The sequence below is a fragment of the Trichomonas vaginalis genome, chromosome I, assembly GCF_026262505.1.
Source record: "Trichomonas vaginalis G3 chromosome I, whole genome shotgun sequence".
NCBI classification, from domain to species: domain Eukaryota; phylum Parabasalia; order Trichomonadida; family Trichomonadidae; genus Trichomonas; species Trichomonas vaginalis.
Window position 1 is genome coordinate 21,446,280 of NC_067203.1, and position 13,957 is coordinate 21,460,236.

At 35.0% G+C, this 13,957-nt stretch overlaps 7 protein-coding genes across 7 annotated transcripts, besides 2 other annotated features; 2 read left to right on the plus strand and 5 right to left on the minus strand.

Moving 5' to 3' along the window:
• Positions 1-1,177: part of a mobile genetic element that runs on past the window's edge.
• On the minus strand, positions 42-860 carry TVAGG3_1025510 (phage tail repeat-like family; the record flags this gene model as incomplete). The annotated part of the gene is made up of 1 exon (XM_051254978.1): positions 42-860. One exon carries the CDS (start codon positions 858-860, stop codon positions 42-44), a length of 819 nt encoding a protein of 272 aa, XP_051080552.1.
• A 254-nt stretch (positions 1,178-1,431) lies between the features above and the next one.
• Positions 1,432-1,737, minus strand: TVAGG3_1025520 (uncharacterized protein; the record flags this gene model as incomplete). Its single annotated transcript, XM_001303133.1, has 1 exon — positions 1,432-1,737. The coding sequence occupies one exon, from the start codon at positions 1,735-1,737 to the stop codon at positions 1,432-1,434; it is 306 nt and encodes a 101-aa protein (XP_001303134.1).
• A 1,524-nt stretch (positions 1,738-3,261) lies between these two features.
• Positions 3,262-4,858: a mobile genetic element.
• Positions 4,859-5,266: 408 nt separating this feature from the next.
• TVAGG3_1025540 (heat shock protein 90 family member family) lies at positions 5,267-7,470 on the plus strand (the record flags this gene model as incomplete). The annotated part of the gene is made up of 1 exon (XM_001303134.2): positions 5,280-7,427. The coding sequence occupies one exon, from the start codon at positions 5,280-5,282 to the stop codon at positions 7,425-7,427; it is 2,148 nt and encodes a 715-aa protein (XP_001303135.2).
• A 493-nt stretch (positions 7,471-7,963) lies between these two features.
• On the minus strand, positions 7,964-9,022 carry TVAGG3_1025550 (RecA/Rad51/RadA DNA strand-pairing family, DMC1-like; the record flags this gene model as incomplete). Its single annotated transcript, XM_001303136.1, has 1 exon — positions 7,971-8,987. One exon carries the CDS (start codon positions 8,985-8,987, stop codon positions 7,971-7,973), a length of 1,017 nt encoding a protein of 338 aa, XP_001303137.1.
• Positions 9,023-9,675: 653 nt separating this feature from the next.
• TVAGG3_1025560 (glycosyl hydrolase) lies at positions 9,676-10,980 on the minus strand (the record flags this gene model as incomplete). The annotated part of the gene is made up of 1 exon (XM_001303137.1): positions 9,676-10,980. The coding sequence occupies one exon, from the start codon at positions 10,978-10,980 to the stop codon at positions 9,676-9,678; it is 1,305 nt and encodes a 434-aa protein (XP_001303138.1).
• Positions 10,981-11,049: 69 nt separating this feature from the next.
• Positions 11,050-12,333, minus strand: TVAGG3_1025570 (alpha-1,3-glucosidase protein; the record flags this gene model as incomplete). Its single annotated transcript, XM_001303138.1, has 1 exon — positions 11,050-12,333. The coding sequence occupies one exon, from the start codon at positions 12,331-12,333 to the stop codon at positions 11,050-11,052; it is 1,284 nt and encodes a 427-aa protein (XP_001303139.1).
• A 999-nt stretch (positions 12,334-13,332) lies between these two features.
• Positions 13,333-13,854, plus strand: TVAGG3_1025580 (ribosomal large subunit assembly; the record flags this gene model as incomplete). The annotated part of the gene is made up of 1 exon (XM_001303139.2): positions 13,338-13,820. One exon carries the CDS (start codon positions 13,338-13,340, stop codon positions 13,818-13,820), a length of 483 nt encoding a protein of 160 aa, XP_001303140.1.
• Between the last annotated feature and the right edge of the window lie 103 nt (positions 13,855-13,957).

The following is a 13,957-nucleotide window of genomic DNA, read 5'->3' on the forward strand; positions in this document are numbered from 1 at the left end:
ATAAATAAATGACACAATGGAAAAACCTAAAACAAGTAGTCCTATTTCAAACCACATTTACTTACTAGTAAAATTTCTTTGTTATGACACTTTCTCCAGTTTATAGGACCTCTCTCATATTCTATCTTATCGTATCTAAACTCATAGTCATGTATGTCCTCTAACCATCTCATGACACTTTCCAAACCACTTTTATCGGATGTAAAGTAAAAGCATGGATGGTTATGTAAAACGTCTAAAGTTTCTAAAGAGTCTCTCAAAGTCCAGTCTACTTGGTATTGAAAATCCCATGTGTTATAGAACGGCGGGTCTACTATAAAGAAAACATTTTCCTTGTCTTTATATTTTTCATACAAATCTGTCCAATGACATCTCACAAACTCTATACCCTCAATATATTTTTCTATGTCCTCTTTGAAAACATTTGTATAGTTAAGATATAAAACTTTTGACATAAGTGTTTCAATGTCATGAACTCTTATAGCACCACTATATAATAGTCTAGCAGATATACTATCCCAGTCTATATATTCTGCTTTTTTCAAAACCTCTCTGACAGTATTTTTCTTATCTAATGGTATACGTTCCATCTTACCTATAGGTATCTTTTCTTTCAACTCACTCAATATTTTGTTTGTGTCTGGTATATGTTTGAGACGGTTCATATAGTTGTCGAAGTCATTGCATATAATCTTTGAGTCTGGGAATATTGTATGGCACAGATGGGATATATAGAAACTTCCACCGAACAAATCTACAAATGTTAGACCATTCGGTAGTTTCTTAAGTTCTCTCAATAGAATATCTTTACATCTACTCTTATTTCCAAAGAAGGGTAACGGTGGTTTTGTAAAATTCATTTTATATACAATAAAAATGTTTTTTTCCTGAAAAGTGACAGAAAAGTGACAAAACATTTACGAAGAAATCTTGAAAATTCAAGAGGGTAGAAAAGAGGTTAGAAAAGAGGTTATATCTAACCTTCTACCCTAAACATTATTTTTGTCTGATTTTACGAAGAAGTCTTGACAAAACATGAAAACATATATAATTTGTGAAAAGCTCCTGGAAGACCCGTATATAAGAACTTCATTTATACTAAACATCTTCAGGGCTAGAAGGCACGAAGTGCCTGGAAGCCCCACTACCTTTTTTTTTTTTTTTTTTTTTTTTTTTTATATTCATAAAGATTTTCCAAAAATATGATACCGCAAAATTAAAAAAGTGACGTCTTGAGTGGAGTCAAAGGTCGAAATTGCTAGCTAAATGTTTTTTTAGCGAAATTGCGTATTGTACGTTTTTTTCGCAAAACGAAACCCTTACATATATTTATTATTCCTAAATATTCAAATTATCTCTGATGGTTTTGTGATTTTTATAAATAAAATTCGAAATCAAAATTACAAACAGAAATTTTTACAAACACTGATATTACTTCATTTCAGGTTCAATGTAGGTGAGATTGGAAAAATCAATTCCTGGAAGATTGCCTCTTCTGAGAATATTAAAACCACTTGGGATATGATCTTTATATCTATTCAAGAAGTTATTAACCTTCTCATATGTTTGATTAGTTTGAGGTTCAAGTGTCTTTTGTTCGCTAAGCTTCACTTTCCGTATTTTCTTTAACTTTGTCTCATGAGAAACTGGTTTAGTTGGCTCTTGTTTATCATTTTGTAACAGAATTCCCATGAAGTAAATTCGCCTCTTCGTGCCTTTATCAACTTTCTTCTGCATGCAATAAAAAATATAATTTGAAATTCAAATAGTATAGCGGTTCGCAAGAATTTTCAGATTCAAATTCTAATAATGATAAAATAACTTTACAAGCTAATATTTAAGAAAAATTTTTATTCCTTGAATAATTTTGAATTGAGTACTCTGGCAAAATCATTTTTCAAAAATTTGAAATTACAATTAGAGACAATAATACAATATCAATCATCCTACGGGAATCTGAACGTCAGATGCCAATTTGCCAAATGATTGAGATAGCAAAATTGTCATCTGCTGTCAGTTTGACAATCAATCGGATTTATGATTTTAGAATTTATAAGCATATTTTTGTATCTCGCTCTGGGATTAATAATAAACTTTGTAGCTCAATTTTATCGTTTTTGATTTTGACAAAATCATTTGCAAATGATGCACTCAATCATCAATTTGTGAGTCAAGCTACTCACATTGATCATAAAATTATTTCCGATCTTGATTGGTAGGATTTTGTTTATTTTTTTAAAAAAATATCGATGTTATTATTAAAATTGATTGGAACAAATGATGAACGAATTAAATACTATCTTATTGCGTTCATAATTATATACTTTAAAAAACAAATTGTATTAATTTACGATATAAAAAATTTAAAATATTGCATTTGAGTCACATGACTCATAAATTATGATTTTAATTTAAGAGAAACAGTTGTCCATACACATCTTGGTCATCTGGGAAGAAATTGATTTCAAAATATAAATATAATATTTAGTTTTGGTACATAAGAATAAAGTGATTCGATATTATCCCATGTGGTTATGAATCTAAAACTTTAAAAATCAAAAATCTTCAAATTGGGATTTTTCGGGTTTATTGATAATATATTAAGAATACAGAGTGTAAAATTAAAGATTACAATTCCAAAGATTATCATTTCCACAAAATATTCGAGATTCATTTAATAAAAAATAGATCTGATTGATTTTCCATAGAAATTTGGTATGCAATTCTTTGTTCTCGGTGATTTCTTTATAAATCAATGAGAATTACAATGTCATATTTTGAACGAATGTCATTTATGCCTTATGCTTAAATTAGGAAATACATCTTGCATTACCACAATTAATATGAGTTAATTTTTGTGACACAAACACATTCGAACTTAAATTTTTTATTGGAAAAATTATAATGATAAAAATGCTTAGACTCATCAGAATTACACATAAATCAAATAATGTTTATCATCCTTTATATATCAGAGATAATTATTACTGTTTAAGATATTCATATATCAATATTGAACATTTCGTGAAGGATATGCATCTTACATGTAATGTTTTCGGTATTTAATCATATTTGCATTGTTATTATAAGAACCTTTTGTATTTTAACTTAAATTCATTATTATTCTCAAATATTTATTGATTCGTGATATAAAATGTGTAGCCAAGCATATGTTATGGAATATAAGCCTAATTAATAATTTGTAAGTTCAGAAATTTATGGGTATTCATTCGAATTAATGAAAATGAGCATTAATACATGTTCTAGTAAAGGTACATTCACTAGGCGATAACAGTAAAATGGGATGAAAATAGGATAAATAGCATCCCTATATAGTGCCTAACAATATTTATACGGGCCAAAAAAAATTTGGCTAGAGATTTGGCTAGTTAGAAAATTTAGAAAATTGAGAGGAATTTTTATTTTCGAATTTTTTTTGGAAAGTTAAAATTGTGATTAAAAATCGATTTCCGGGAGAACTAAGCATCTCATCATATATTTAAATCGATAAAATTATTAAATAATAGTTGAATAGTACAACTACATGAAATTGTGGCTGAATATACAGAAAAAATGAACATATTTGACATTTTTGAAAATTCATATAGTTAGATGGTGACAGACCCATAAACTATACTTTAGCTAAGAATGGTATATGATTTCAACAACACATGATTAAAATCGTAAAAATTTTTTAGATTTCAAACAGATATATGGTAATCTAATGGAACAGAGTCAGCAAATAGCATGTAAAATATGTTACAATTAACTTTTTATTATATCCAATAGTAAATATCGAATGGTATCCAGCTTTATGGTTAAATATTTTCTTATCGAGCTTCTCTTGAACTGTTGTATTAAGGTTGTAAATTTTTGATGCTAGGAACTTTGGAATCTTCTTTGCTGCAGCATTTTTCTTGAGAGTTCTTGCAATTTCGAATAGATCTGCGCATTATATGAAATGGGGGCTTTAAAATATCTTGAAAACAGAATAGGACTGCTTTTCCAAAGGAATGCTTACTTGTAAATCAGAGAGTTTCAAAATTGAGTACAAGATTATCATCATAACTTTTGATTTTGCTGCGTAAAAGGAAGACAAGGTATTAACAAATCATTTACTGTTGTTCATCAAAAGAAGAAAACTTTGATAACAACTAATGATGATAAAATCAAGCAATCTTTTAATATTTTAAATTGATAAGACATTCAAAATATTTGAATGGTTTAAAATATTTTCTTTTAATTTCTCTAATATATTATCATGATTATATAATCAAATTTAAATTTTTATTCAAAAAGGCAATATTTCAAATTTTTAATTTCAATAATCTTAATTCTGCAATAAATGTATTTAATTGCAGCAAATTTAATGATCTTTCGTTATGGTTAGCAATTTGGAACTCATAAATTAATGATTTCTTCAAGTAAAATTCTGCATTATTTCAAAAGTCAATAATTCTCTAGTAACTTTTCCCCAAACCCTAACCATTATATTATATGTGTAATAGAGAATAATTGCAAAAAAAGATGGCCGAATTTACTGGGTAGTTCTTGTGATGCGAAATAATTGGAATTTAACACCTAGTTTTAGCAGCATCATTCTCTTTTTGCTCTCATTTAAATGCTTTTGCACACTTTAATTTTGAAATATAAGAGTTTTGGAAATTATCAAATTTATCTGCTCAAATACTATAGATCTTCATAAGTGTTAATAGAATCGCCAGCCTTACATATAGTGTTTAATATAATGATGCACATCATACTGGGATTTATTCCTTATTCATCTAGTTATTATAAGATTTACAACCCCATGAAAATTTAAAATTTTGTCAAAAATAGTGAATGTACCTTTGTTCTAGTTAGATAATGAGATGTTAGTTTGATGTTAAATCCTAATCGATGCTAAAAACGACTTAAAAATAAGACAATAAGTCGAAATACTTGACGAATTTTCAATGAGCCGCCTCAAAAATTGAATTGCATTCAATTTAAAAGAGGTTAAAAATTGAAAATTCTTCAAGTATTTCATCATATGTCGGAAATTGAATGAAATTCAATTTCCGACATATGATGGGAAAATATTCACTTTTCTAATAATTCAAAAAAGTGACAACAATCACATCATCTGGCCACTTAGTTAGTTTTATCTTCGAAAAGGCAATAAATCGATAATTCATACCAAATCGACCTCAATTTATCATGTCAAACCAAGGAAAAAAATTTTGAAACAAGGTGTTCGGTTATAAATGGCCGGCCGCTTTTAATCATTTTTTTAGAAGATGTCTGCTGAAGTAGAAACACTTGAGTTCCAGGCCGAAATCAACCAGCTCATGTCTCTCATCATCAACGCTTTCTACACAAACAAGGAAATCTTCCTTCGTGAATTGATTTCCAACGCTTCCGATGCTTGCGACAAGATCCGTTACGAATCTCTCAAGAACCAAGAGGTCCTCGGCAAGCAGAAGGAACTCTTCATCCACATCCGCCCAGACAAGGAGAACCGTTGCCTCTCCATCATCGATTCTGGTATTGGTATGACAAAGTCACACCTCATCAACAACCTTGGTACAATCGCCCGCTCTGGTACCCGCCAGTTCATGCAGGCTATCGAGGAAGGCGCTGACCTTTCCCTCATCGGTCAATTCGGTGTCGGTTTCTTCTCTGCTTTCCTTGTCGCTGACCGTGTTGTTGTTACATCACACCACTCCGACGATGACCAGTACATCTGGGAATCAGAAGCAGGCAAGAACTTCACAATCCGCCGTGATCTCGAAGGTGAAGACCTCATCCGTGGTACACGTATCGATCTTTACCTCAAGGAAGACATGACAGAATTCCTTGAAGAGAAGAAGCTCAAGGAGCTCATCAAGAAGCACTCCGAGTTCATCCAGTACCCAATTTCTCTTTGGGTTGAGAAGACAAAGGAAGAGGAAGTCTCCGATGATGAAGCCGAGAAGAAGGAAGACGAGGAGAAGAAGGACGACGAGATCAAGGAAGTCGAAGACGAAGCCGAGAAGAAGGACGAAGAAAAGAAGAAGAAGAAAGTCACAATCGTCGAACACGAGTGGGAACTTGTCAACAAGAACAAGCCACTTTGGCTCCGCCCAACAAACGAGATCACAGAAGACGAATACGCCGAGTTCTACAAGTCCATCTCCAACGATTGGGAGAAGCACCTCGCTGTCAAGCACTTCCGTGTTGAAGGTGATATTGGCTTCACAGTCCTTCTCTTCGTTCCACGCCGTGCTCCATACGATCTCTTCGAGCCAAAGAAGAAGCTCAACAACATCAAGCTCTACGTCCGCCGTGTCTTCGTTATGGACAACTGCGAGGACCTCATCCCAGAGTGGCTCAACTTCATGAAGGGTGTCGTTGATTCTGATGATTTACCACTCAACATTTCCAGAGAAACACTCCAGCAGAACAGAATCATCAAGCTCATCCGCAAGAACATCATCAAGAAGTGCTTAGAGCTCTTCAACGAGATCGCCGAGAAGAAGGAAGATTTCAAGATCTTCTACGAACAGTTCTCAAAGAACATCAAGCTCGGCATCCACGAGGACACACAGAACAGACCAAAGCTTGCCAAGTTACTCCGCTTCTACTCCACACAGTCAACAGAGGAACTCACATCTCTTGATGAGTACATCGAGAGAATGAAGGAGGGACAGAAGGGCATCTACTGGATCTCCGGCGAAACAAAGGAGGCAGTCATGAACTCTCCAATGCTCGAAGTCTTCCGCCAGAAGGGTATCGAAGTTCTCTTCTTAATCGACCCAATCGATGAATACTGCTTCCAGCAGTTGAACGAGTACTCCGATCACAAGTTGATGTGCATCACAAAGGAGAACTGCGAAATCGACGAGACAGAAGACGAGAAGAAGCAGTACGAGGACCTCAAGGCCAAGCTCGAACCAATGTTCACAAAGATCAAGGACTTGATCGGCAAGGACTGCGAGAAGGTCGTCCTCTCAAAGAGATTGGTTGTCACACCATGCGTCATTGTCACAGGTGAGTACGGCTATACAGCTAACTTCCAGAGATTGATGAACGCTCAGGCACTCAGAGATAACACAATGTCACAGTACATGCAGGCAAAGAAGACACTCGAAATCAACGGAAAGCACCCAGTCGTTACAAAGCTCGTCGACATGCTCGAGAAGGATGAGACAGACAAGAACGCTAAGGAGATGCTCTCAATGCTTTGGGACACAGCTCAGCTCGCTTCTGGCTTCACACTCGCTAACCCAGCTGCTTTCTCTGCTAGAATCAACCGTATGGTTGCTGTCGCTTTAGATGTCACCGGCCAACTCAAGGAGTTACCACCACTCGTCGAAGAGAAGCCAAAGGTTGAAGAGGCTAAGGAAGGTGAAGCTGCTCCAGCTGCTGACTCTGCTGACCTTAACAAGTTTGATGATGTCGATTAAATTTGCTTTCAATAAAGGTTTTTTGATTTAGAAATTTTAATAATTTTTAGATAACTTTTTTTAATGAAAAGGAATGATTATTTTTGAATTTGATTTGTCTTGACTGTGTTTAAGTGGCCATTACTCATGCAGCAGATTGTTGCATAGCTATACATTTATTTGGATACGTTAAACAGAGTAATTACTTGTAAATACAGTTAGAATTTGGTATTTGTACAATAAAAAACCTGAAAAATATCAAATGTATTTCATCACAATAACCCAAAAGTTGAAATATTCTAACATTGTATATCTTGAAAGAGAGTTAAAGAATTAAGTAGAGTGGATTAATTCTAATATTTAAAAATATCCATAACGATAAAGGATAATTGAACCTACAAATAATAGGAATTTATCATTTCTAGATGTAAAAAGGTCAAAATCAACTAAAAACTGAAAATAAAAATTAAATAATTGAAATCAAATTTTATTTAGTCATAAAAACATACCAAGCATGTAAAAACAGTAAGTACTGAAGTAAATTTAATGTTTTTATTCGGGTTGTTAAGAAGTTAAGTCTGTAATACCGGCATCTGAAAGTTCATAAGATGCTTCAGCTTCAGGCAAAGAAGGAGAATCGTAGATCTTCGCGACTCTTTCCGCCCCTTTTCCTTTCCTCAAGTAAAGTCTCGTTGTCGAAGCGTGTGCGAGGATATGTCCTCCGATTGGCTTCGGCGCCTGGACGAACAAGGCTGAGTCTGGGGAGGCCATGACCTGGTTGGTAATGAAGATCGCGATGTTGAATTCCGAAGCGAGTTTGGTCAGAGCTGCCATCATTTGGCCCAATGTTTGTTGTCTTTCAGCGAGTTCGCCTCTTCCGCTGAAATCGACTCTGAAGAGAGCTGTAATTGAGTCAATGATGAGGAGCCTGTATTGGTCTTCGGCCATTTGGGCGGCTGCGGCCTGAATCAGCTGCATTTGCTGCTCATGAGTGAAAGCTCGAGCGTAAAGGATGTTTTCGAGGGCCTCATCACCATCTACGCCGAATCTCTGAGCAATGACTGGTATTCTTTCTGGGCGAAAAGTTCCTTCTGTGTCGATGAAGCAAACTTTTCCTTGGCCACCGCTTTGGGAGAGGGGAAGTTGGGCTGTAACGCATAGGGTATGGCAGAGCTGTGTCTTGCCGGTACGGAACTCTCCGAAAACCTCGGTAATGGACATGGATTCGACTCCTCCACCGAGAAGCTTGTCCAATTCGGTACTTCCGGATGTAATTCGTATTACTTTGGATCTATTCTTGAGGCATGTAGCACCGCTGATGAAAGTAAAGCTCTCTGATTCGAGGCTTTGAGCTGCTGCGATCAATTTGTCGACTTTGGCATCGGATATGCCCTTGACGTTGGCCAGGTGCTTCTTGGTTTCCATCAGGACTGCGCCAACTGTGCAGATTCCGGCCTCTTTCAGCTTCTTGATGTCTGCAATGTTGATTCCAGCTTGCTGGAGCTTCTCTATTGAGTCATAGGACTGCTGGATCTCCTCTGACTCCTCAACATCGGGAGCGCGAGTACGTGATGACGACATGTTGTGAATCTAATCAAGGCGTGATGTTGTCATTCATCGCATCAAATTGTCACTTTTTCATCTTCGAAATTTTGGTCTTTCAAAACATTAAATTTGATTTTGATTTATGCCTGTATTTTATTTGATTGCACAAAAATACTTCTATCTATATTTTACATTGTCAAATCTTCAAATCAGTCAACAAACTCATAAAGTAGATAACGTATCTACTTTGTAGAGGAATCATACTAACAAAATTTATGCTCGTGGACCCTAAAACATCAAAATTCTAAAATTCTATCAGATAGAATAAGAAACTGTATAAAAATCTTATTACCTTCTACTTTGCTACTCTTTGTGTTGCATCAATTTTTAATAGTAAACAAGCAGTTGAACTTTTTCTGTCACATGGTGCAAATATCAATGAAAAAGATGAATTTAGAAAAACTATTCTTCATATTGCTATAAAATTTCATCGTAAAGAACTCACCAAACTTCTTCCTTCATATGATGCAAATAAATAAAGCTTAATCATAAAAATTTCTCTTTCTTCTTCTGATATGAGCCCAAAAATTGTGAATTATGAATCTGTACATCCTTAAAGGCGACATCATATACTTTTAAGATATATTTTGAAATTTGAAATCATTGGATTTTTACATTTTGGAGAAAATATTATTAAAAAAATAATATATTAAAAAATACTTTTTTAGACATTCATTGGAGATTCTTCGAACTTTTCGTGTTCTTGAGACTTATCTCTGAACACGAACCAATATACTGCGAAGCATACAGCAGCAACAACAACAATTACTGCAATAACAATACCGACAATGAGTCCAACTTTCTTCTTCGATGAAGAAGTAGTAGATTCCTTGTTGATTTCGATGTTGAGGTTAGAAACAGTGACAACATTTCCTTCTCTCTTTATGTCACCACCTGTATGAAGTTTTTCTGATTCTGGTAATCCATAGATCTTCAAACTCTTGATTGTCTTTGTGTAATTTGTAGATCTCGATGGTCTTACACTTAATTTTCCATCAGTGAAGTTGACTTCTGCCAAAACAAATCCACCATGTAAGTAATCGAATGATTCACCATCATCGAAGTAGATATATCCTTTGGCAGTCAAGTTCTCGTCAAGCGCAATATGTAACAGCAAATCTTCTTTCATCTGCTCTTTGACATTCATCTTTGAATTAACAAAAGAAGGTGTAATATATCCACCTCTCAAATAAACAGGAATTGAATCAAAATTGACGTAAATATTCTTTGTTTCAGTCAATTCTTCACCGTTTTCGAATGAATACCATTTTCCTGGTGGTTTAACAATAAGTAATGAATCCATATTTTGATAAACAACAGGGCAAGCCATTAAACTTTCACCAACAATTGCTTGGAATCTAACATCATGAAGATTTTCAACTTCAGGGTAATAATACCAAAGAGGAGCAACTAAAGGTGAAGAGCTTGTTGTGTGTTTATAAGCAGCAGCGTACCAAAGCGGGATCAATTTATATCTTTGTTCTGTTACTTTCTTCATTATATCAAACAATTGAGTTCCCTTGAAGAGATATGGTTCTCTGTATTCACAGTTTATTGCTGCGTGTTGGCGATAGAAAGGATACAAGAAAGCAGCTGCTTGGAACCATCTTCCATGTAATTGGTCAGTTGTATTTCCTGTAAATCCACCAATGTCTGATCCTGTGTATGGACAGCCATTGAGATTTGCTGTGATAAGAATATCAATGGACAATCTCAAATGTTCCCAGGAAGCATCGTTGACGCCTGACCAATGCCATGTATATTTCTGTGATCCGGCAAAGAAAGATCTTGTTAAAATAAATGGTCTTCTCTTGTTGTTATCTCTTTGTAACAAGCCTTTGTATGTACCAGCAGTCATGAACAATCCATAGCTGTTGTGGGTCTCTCTGGATTCAATCGTGTTATGCATGTGTTGCCAATCTTTGTGGTTCGTGCCTTCAATGCGTTGGAAAACAGCAATTTCGTTCATATCGTTCCAAATATAAACATTGTCGCCCCACTCGTTCTTGAACTTGTCGTAACTATAAAGACCTGACCATCAGTCTCTGACATCACTTCTGAAAAAGTCCGGCCAACTTGAATTGCCAGGCCAGCAAGGAGCGATGGCCTGATTTCCTTGATTATCGGTAATGAAGAATCCTTTGGCAAGAGCTTCGGTATATGGAATATGCTCTGGATCTGTTGGTAAATGGGGATCAGTAATTCTGATCAAATAGCGGTTTTTGGACTTAAGATCGGAAATGAACTTCGGAAGATCGATGAACCATGAGTAGTTAACGGCAAATGGAGCAAAGTTCTTAAGGTGATCGATGTCTAACCATATGACATCTAATGGGAACTCTACTTTCTCGAGATTGTCAATTACTTCGCGAACTTTCTGTTCGTTTGGATATCCGTACTTTGATTCGTGATAACCAAAGGCAAATGCAGGTGGAAGTGGTGCATGGCCTGTGATATGTTCGTATTGAGATAAAACTTGTGGCATCTTTTCCATAAAGACAACTAAATCGACGTAGCCGCCTTCGGAAATGAATTTGGCGATTCTCTTGTCGCTTTTCGTGTTGATTTGGATGTACATATCAGAAGGATTCATCCAAAAGACTGTAGGGTTGATTTCGAAGTCTGCACAGTGGCCAGAAAGTAATGGAATGAAGCCGTACATTGCATAATTGTCACGTGCATATCTTCTTTCGGCACTGCCAAATGTATCTTCGAGATTTGCTGGATATGTACCTTCTGAAAAGCCTGTAAGACGTGCATTAGCTGATAAATATGAGATATCTACGCCAATAGCTGTCTTACCATGCTTGTGAGTTTCGATATAGCCGTCATAAGTTGTATCTGGTGTTGCTGAGCCATCTTCAACGAACATGAAGTTCTCAGAGTTGATTGTTATGTACTGCTCGCCGTATTTCGAGAAGGTGATGGATAATGGATTAAAACTGACAATAACTTTGGTGTCTTCGTTATCTTGTAATGTATCAAAGACTTTTCCAGCTGTCCTGTTAAGTGTGTCTTTACGGTTGAGCTTCGTGGAATTGACACTGATGTCATCATGGGTGATATCAAAACGATAACTTGAAAGATCAGTACCTGGATTAATACGTACACGGATACCAGAATTTTCTATCTTATAAATTTCAAGTGTATATGGTGTCTGCTCTCCATTCTGCTTAATACTTACAGAATATAAATTATTTTCAAGTTTGATGGTCGATGTATCAAGGGATAGTACTGAATGTGAAGCGTTAATATTATCTGCGCAAAATCTGATCTGCTCGCATGTTCTATAAACGTATTGGATGAGGAAAAATACAATCATTATTCACTTTTGTCACATTTTATCAATTTCCGGTAGATACACATATAAAATCAATACTCTTTTTTTATAAATATTTAGCTTAATCTTCTCATTATAATTTTATTATTAACGATGAATGTTGTTCACAAAAATTCGTGTAAAGTATTTTTGAGAAACCTCATTCAAAAAATTAAAAGAGAGTCAACTCTCAGAAACATCGATAAATCAACCCCATTTCTGAGAAATTATGCATAACATATCCATGGTATTTAAATACATATAAAAACTGTTAAATATAATCAAAATTTGTGTCCAATAATTTCCATTTCATGGTTTCGAGAAATAAGGAAAAAGAGATTGATAGTTTATTTATTTTGCAAGTGCACTCAATTTCCAAATTGATTCAATGCATTATATTTATGGAATCTTTTTCCAAATATCATAATCTTCATGTCAGAGATTAGTATTGTTTTCACAAATATTCCTATGAAGACATATCAATTTGTAATTGTGGTGTAATAAGCAAATGATTAAGTCAAAACAGGCAGACTTAATACGACTAATAGGTCTTAGCCAACTAACTATCTCCAATTAATACCCAATAATAGTAGTACTTGAAATGACTAATTTCACTGAAACAGAATCTATATTTTTTGCTTTGAAATATTATTCTAACTTTCTATAGGTATTAATAGAAAATAGATTCCTCTATATCCATTGTTTTTCGTTGTTATACTATGCTGATTTTGATATTATCAATATGCATGAGCTGATATCCAAATCTTACAATGATGAGTATTTGCTTCAGAAAATTGCATAAAATAGAAACTGTGTGAAGGGAAAAAGCTTATATGAACCGTACACTTACTGATGCAATTTTTTTATTCGTTCATAATTGATGTTTGCCTAAAAACAAGATTGAAATATGTTTGGATATTAATATCTATGTAGAAATGGCTATTAAAAATAGTAGTCCATTATGCCATGCATGGATATGTAAAAAAGTGACAGGGCCTTTCCCTTGAATGGCTGACCAGGCTGTCATCATCAAGTGCCGCGTTTGGGGCGGTGAAACTGGCGTTACATCCAAGCTTGCACCAAAGCTCGGTCCTCTCGGTGTTCCAGCACCAAAAGTTGCTCAGGAAGTCGCTAAGGCTACTGAGAAGTACAAAGGATTCCGTGCTACAGTTAAGATTACAGTTCAGAACCGTGAGTTCAAGGTTGAAGTTGAAAACTCAACATCAACACTCCTCATTGCTGCTCTCAATGAACCACATCGTGATCGTAAGAAAGTAAAGGCTGTCAAGCACTCTGGCTCCCTTTCCCTTGATACAATCATCGATATCGCTCGTACAATGAGACCAAAGTCCTGTGCTCGTAAGCTCGCTGGTACAGTCAAGGAAGTTCTTGGCACAGCTCAGGCTATGGGTGCTCATGTTGATGGCATGGATCCAAAGGAAGTTCAGAAGAAGATCGCCTCTGGTGAAATCCCAATCCCAGAACAGTAAAATACAATATTTATCTCTGATCCAAATTCTCAAAAATTTCAACTATTTTTTCTACTATTATAAGCTCCACATCTTATAGCAAGATCTCAAAAAAAAAAGATTAAATATTATAATATTATATGAGATCTTTGTATAAG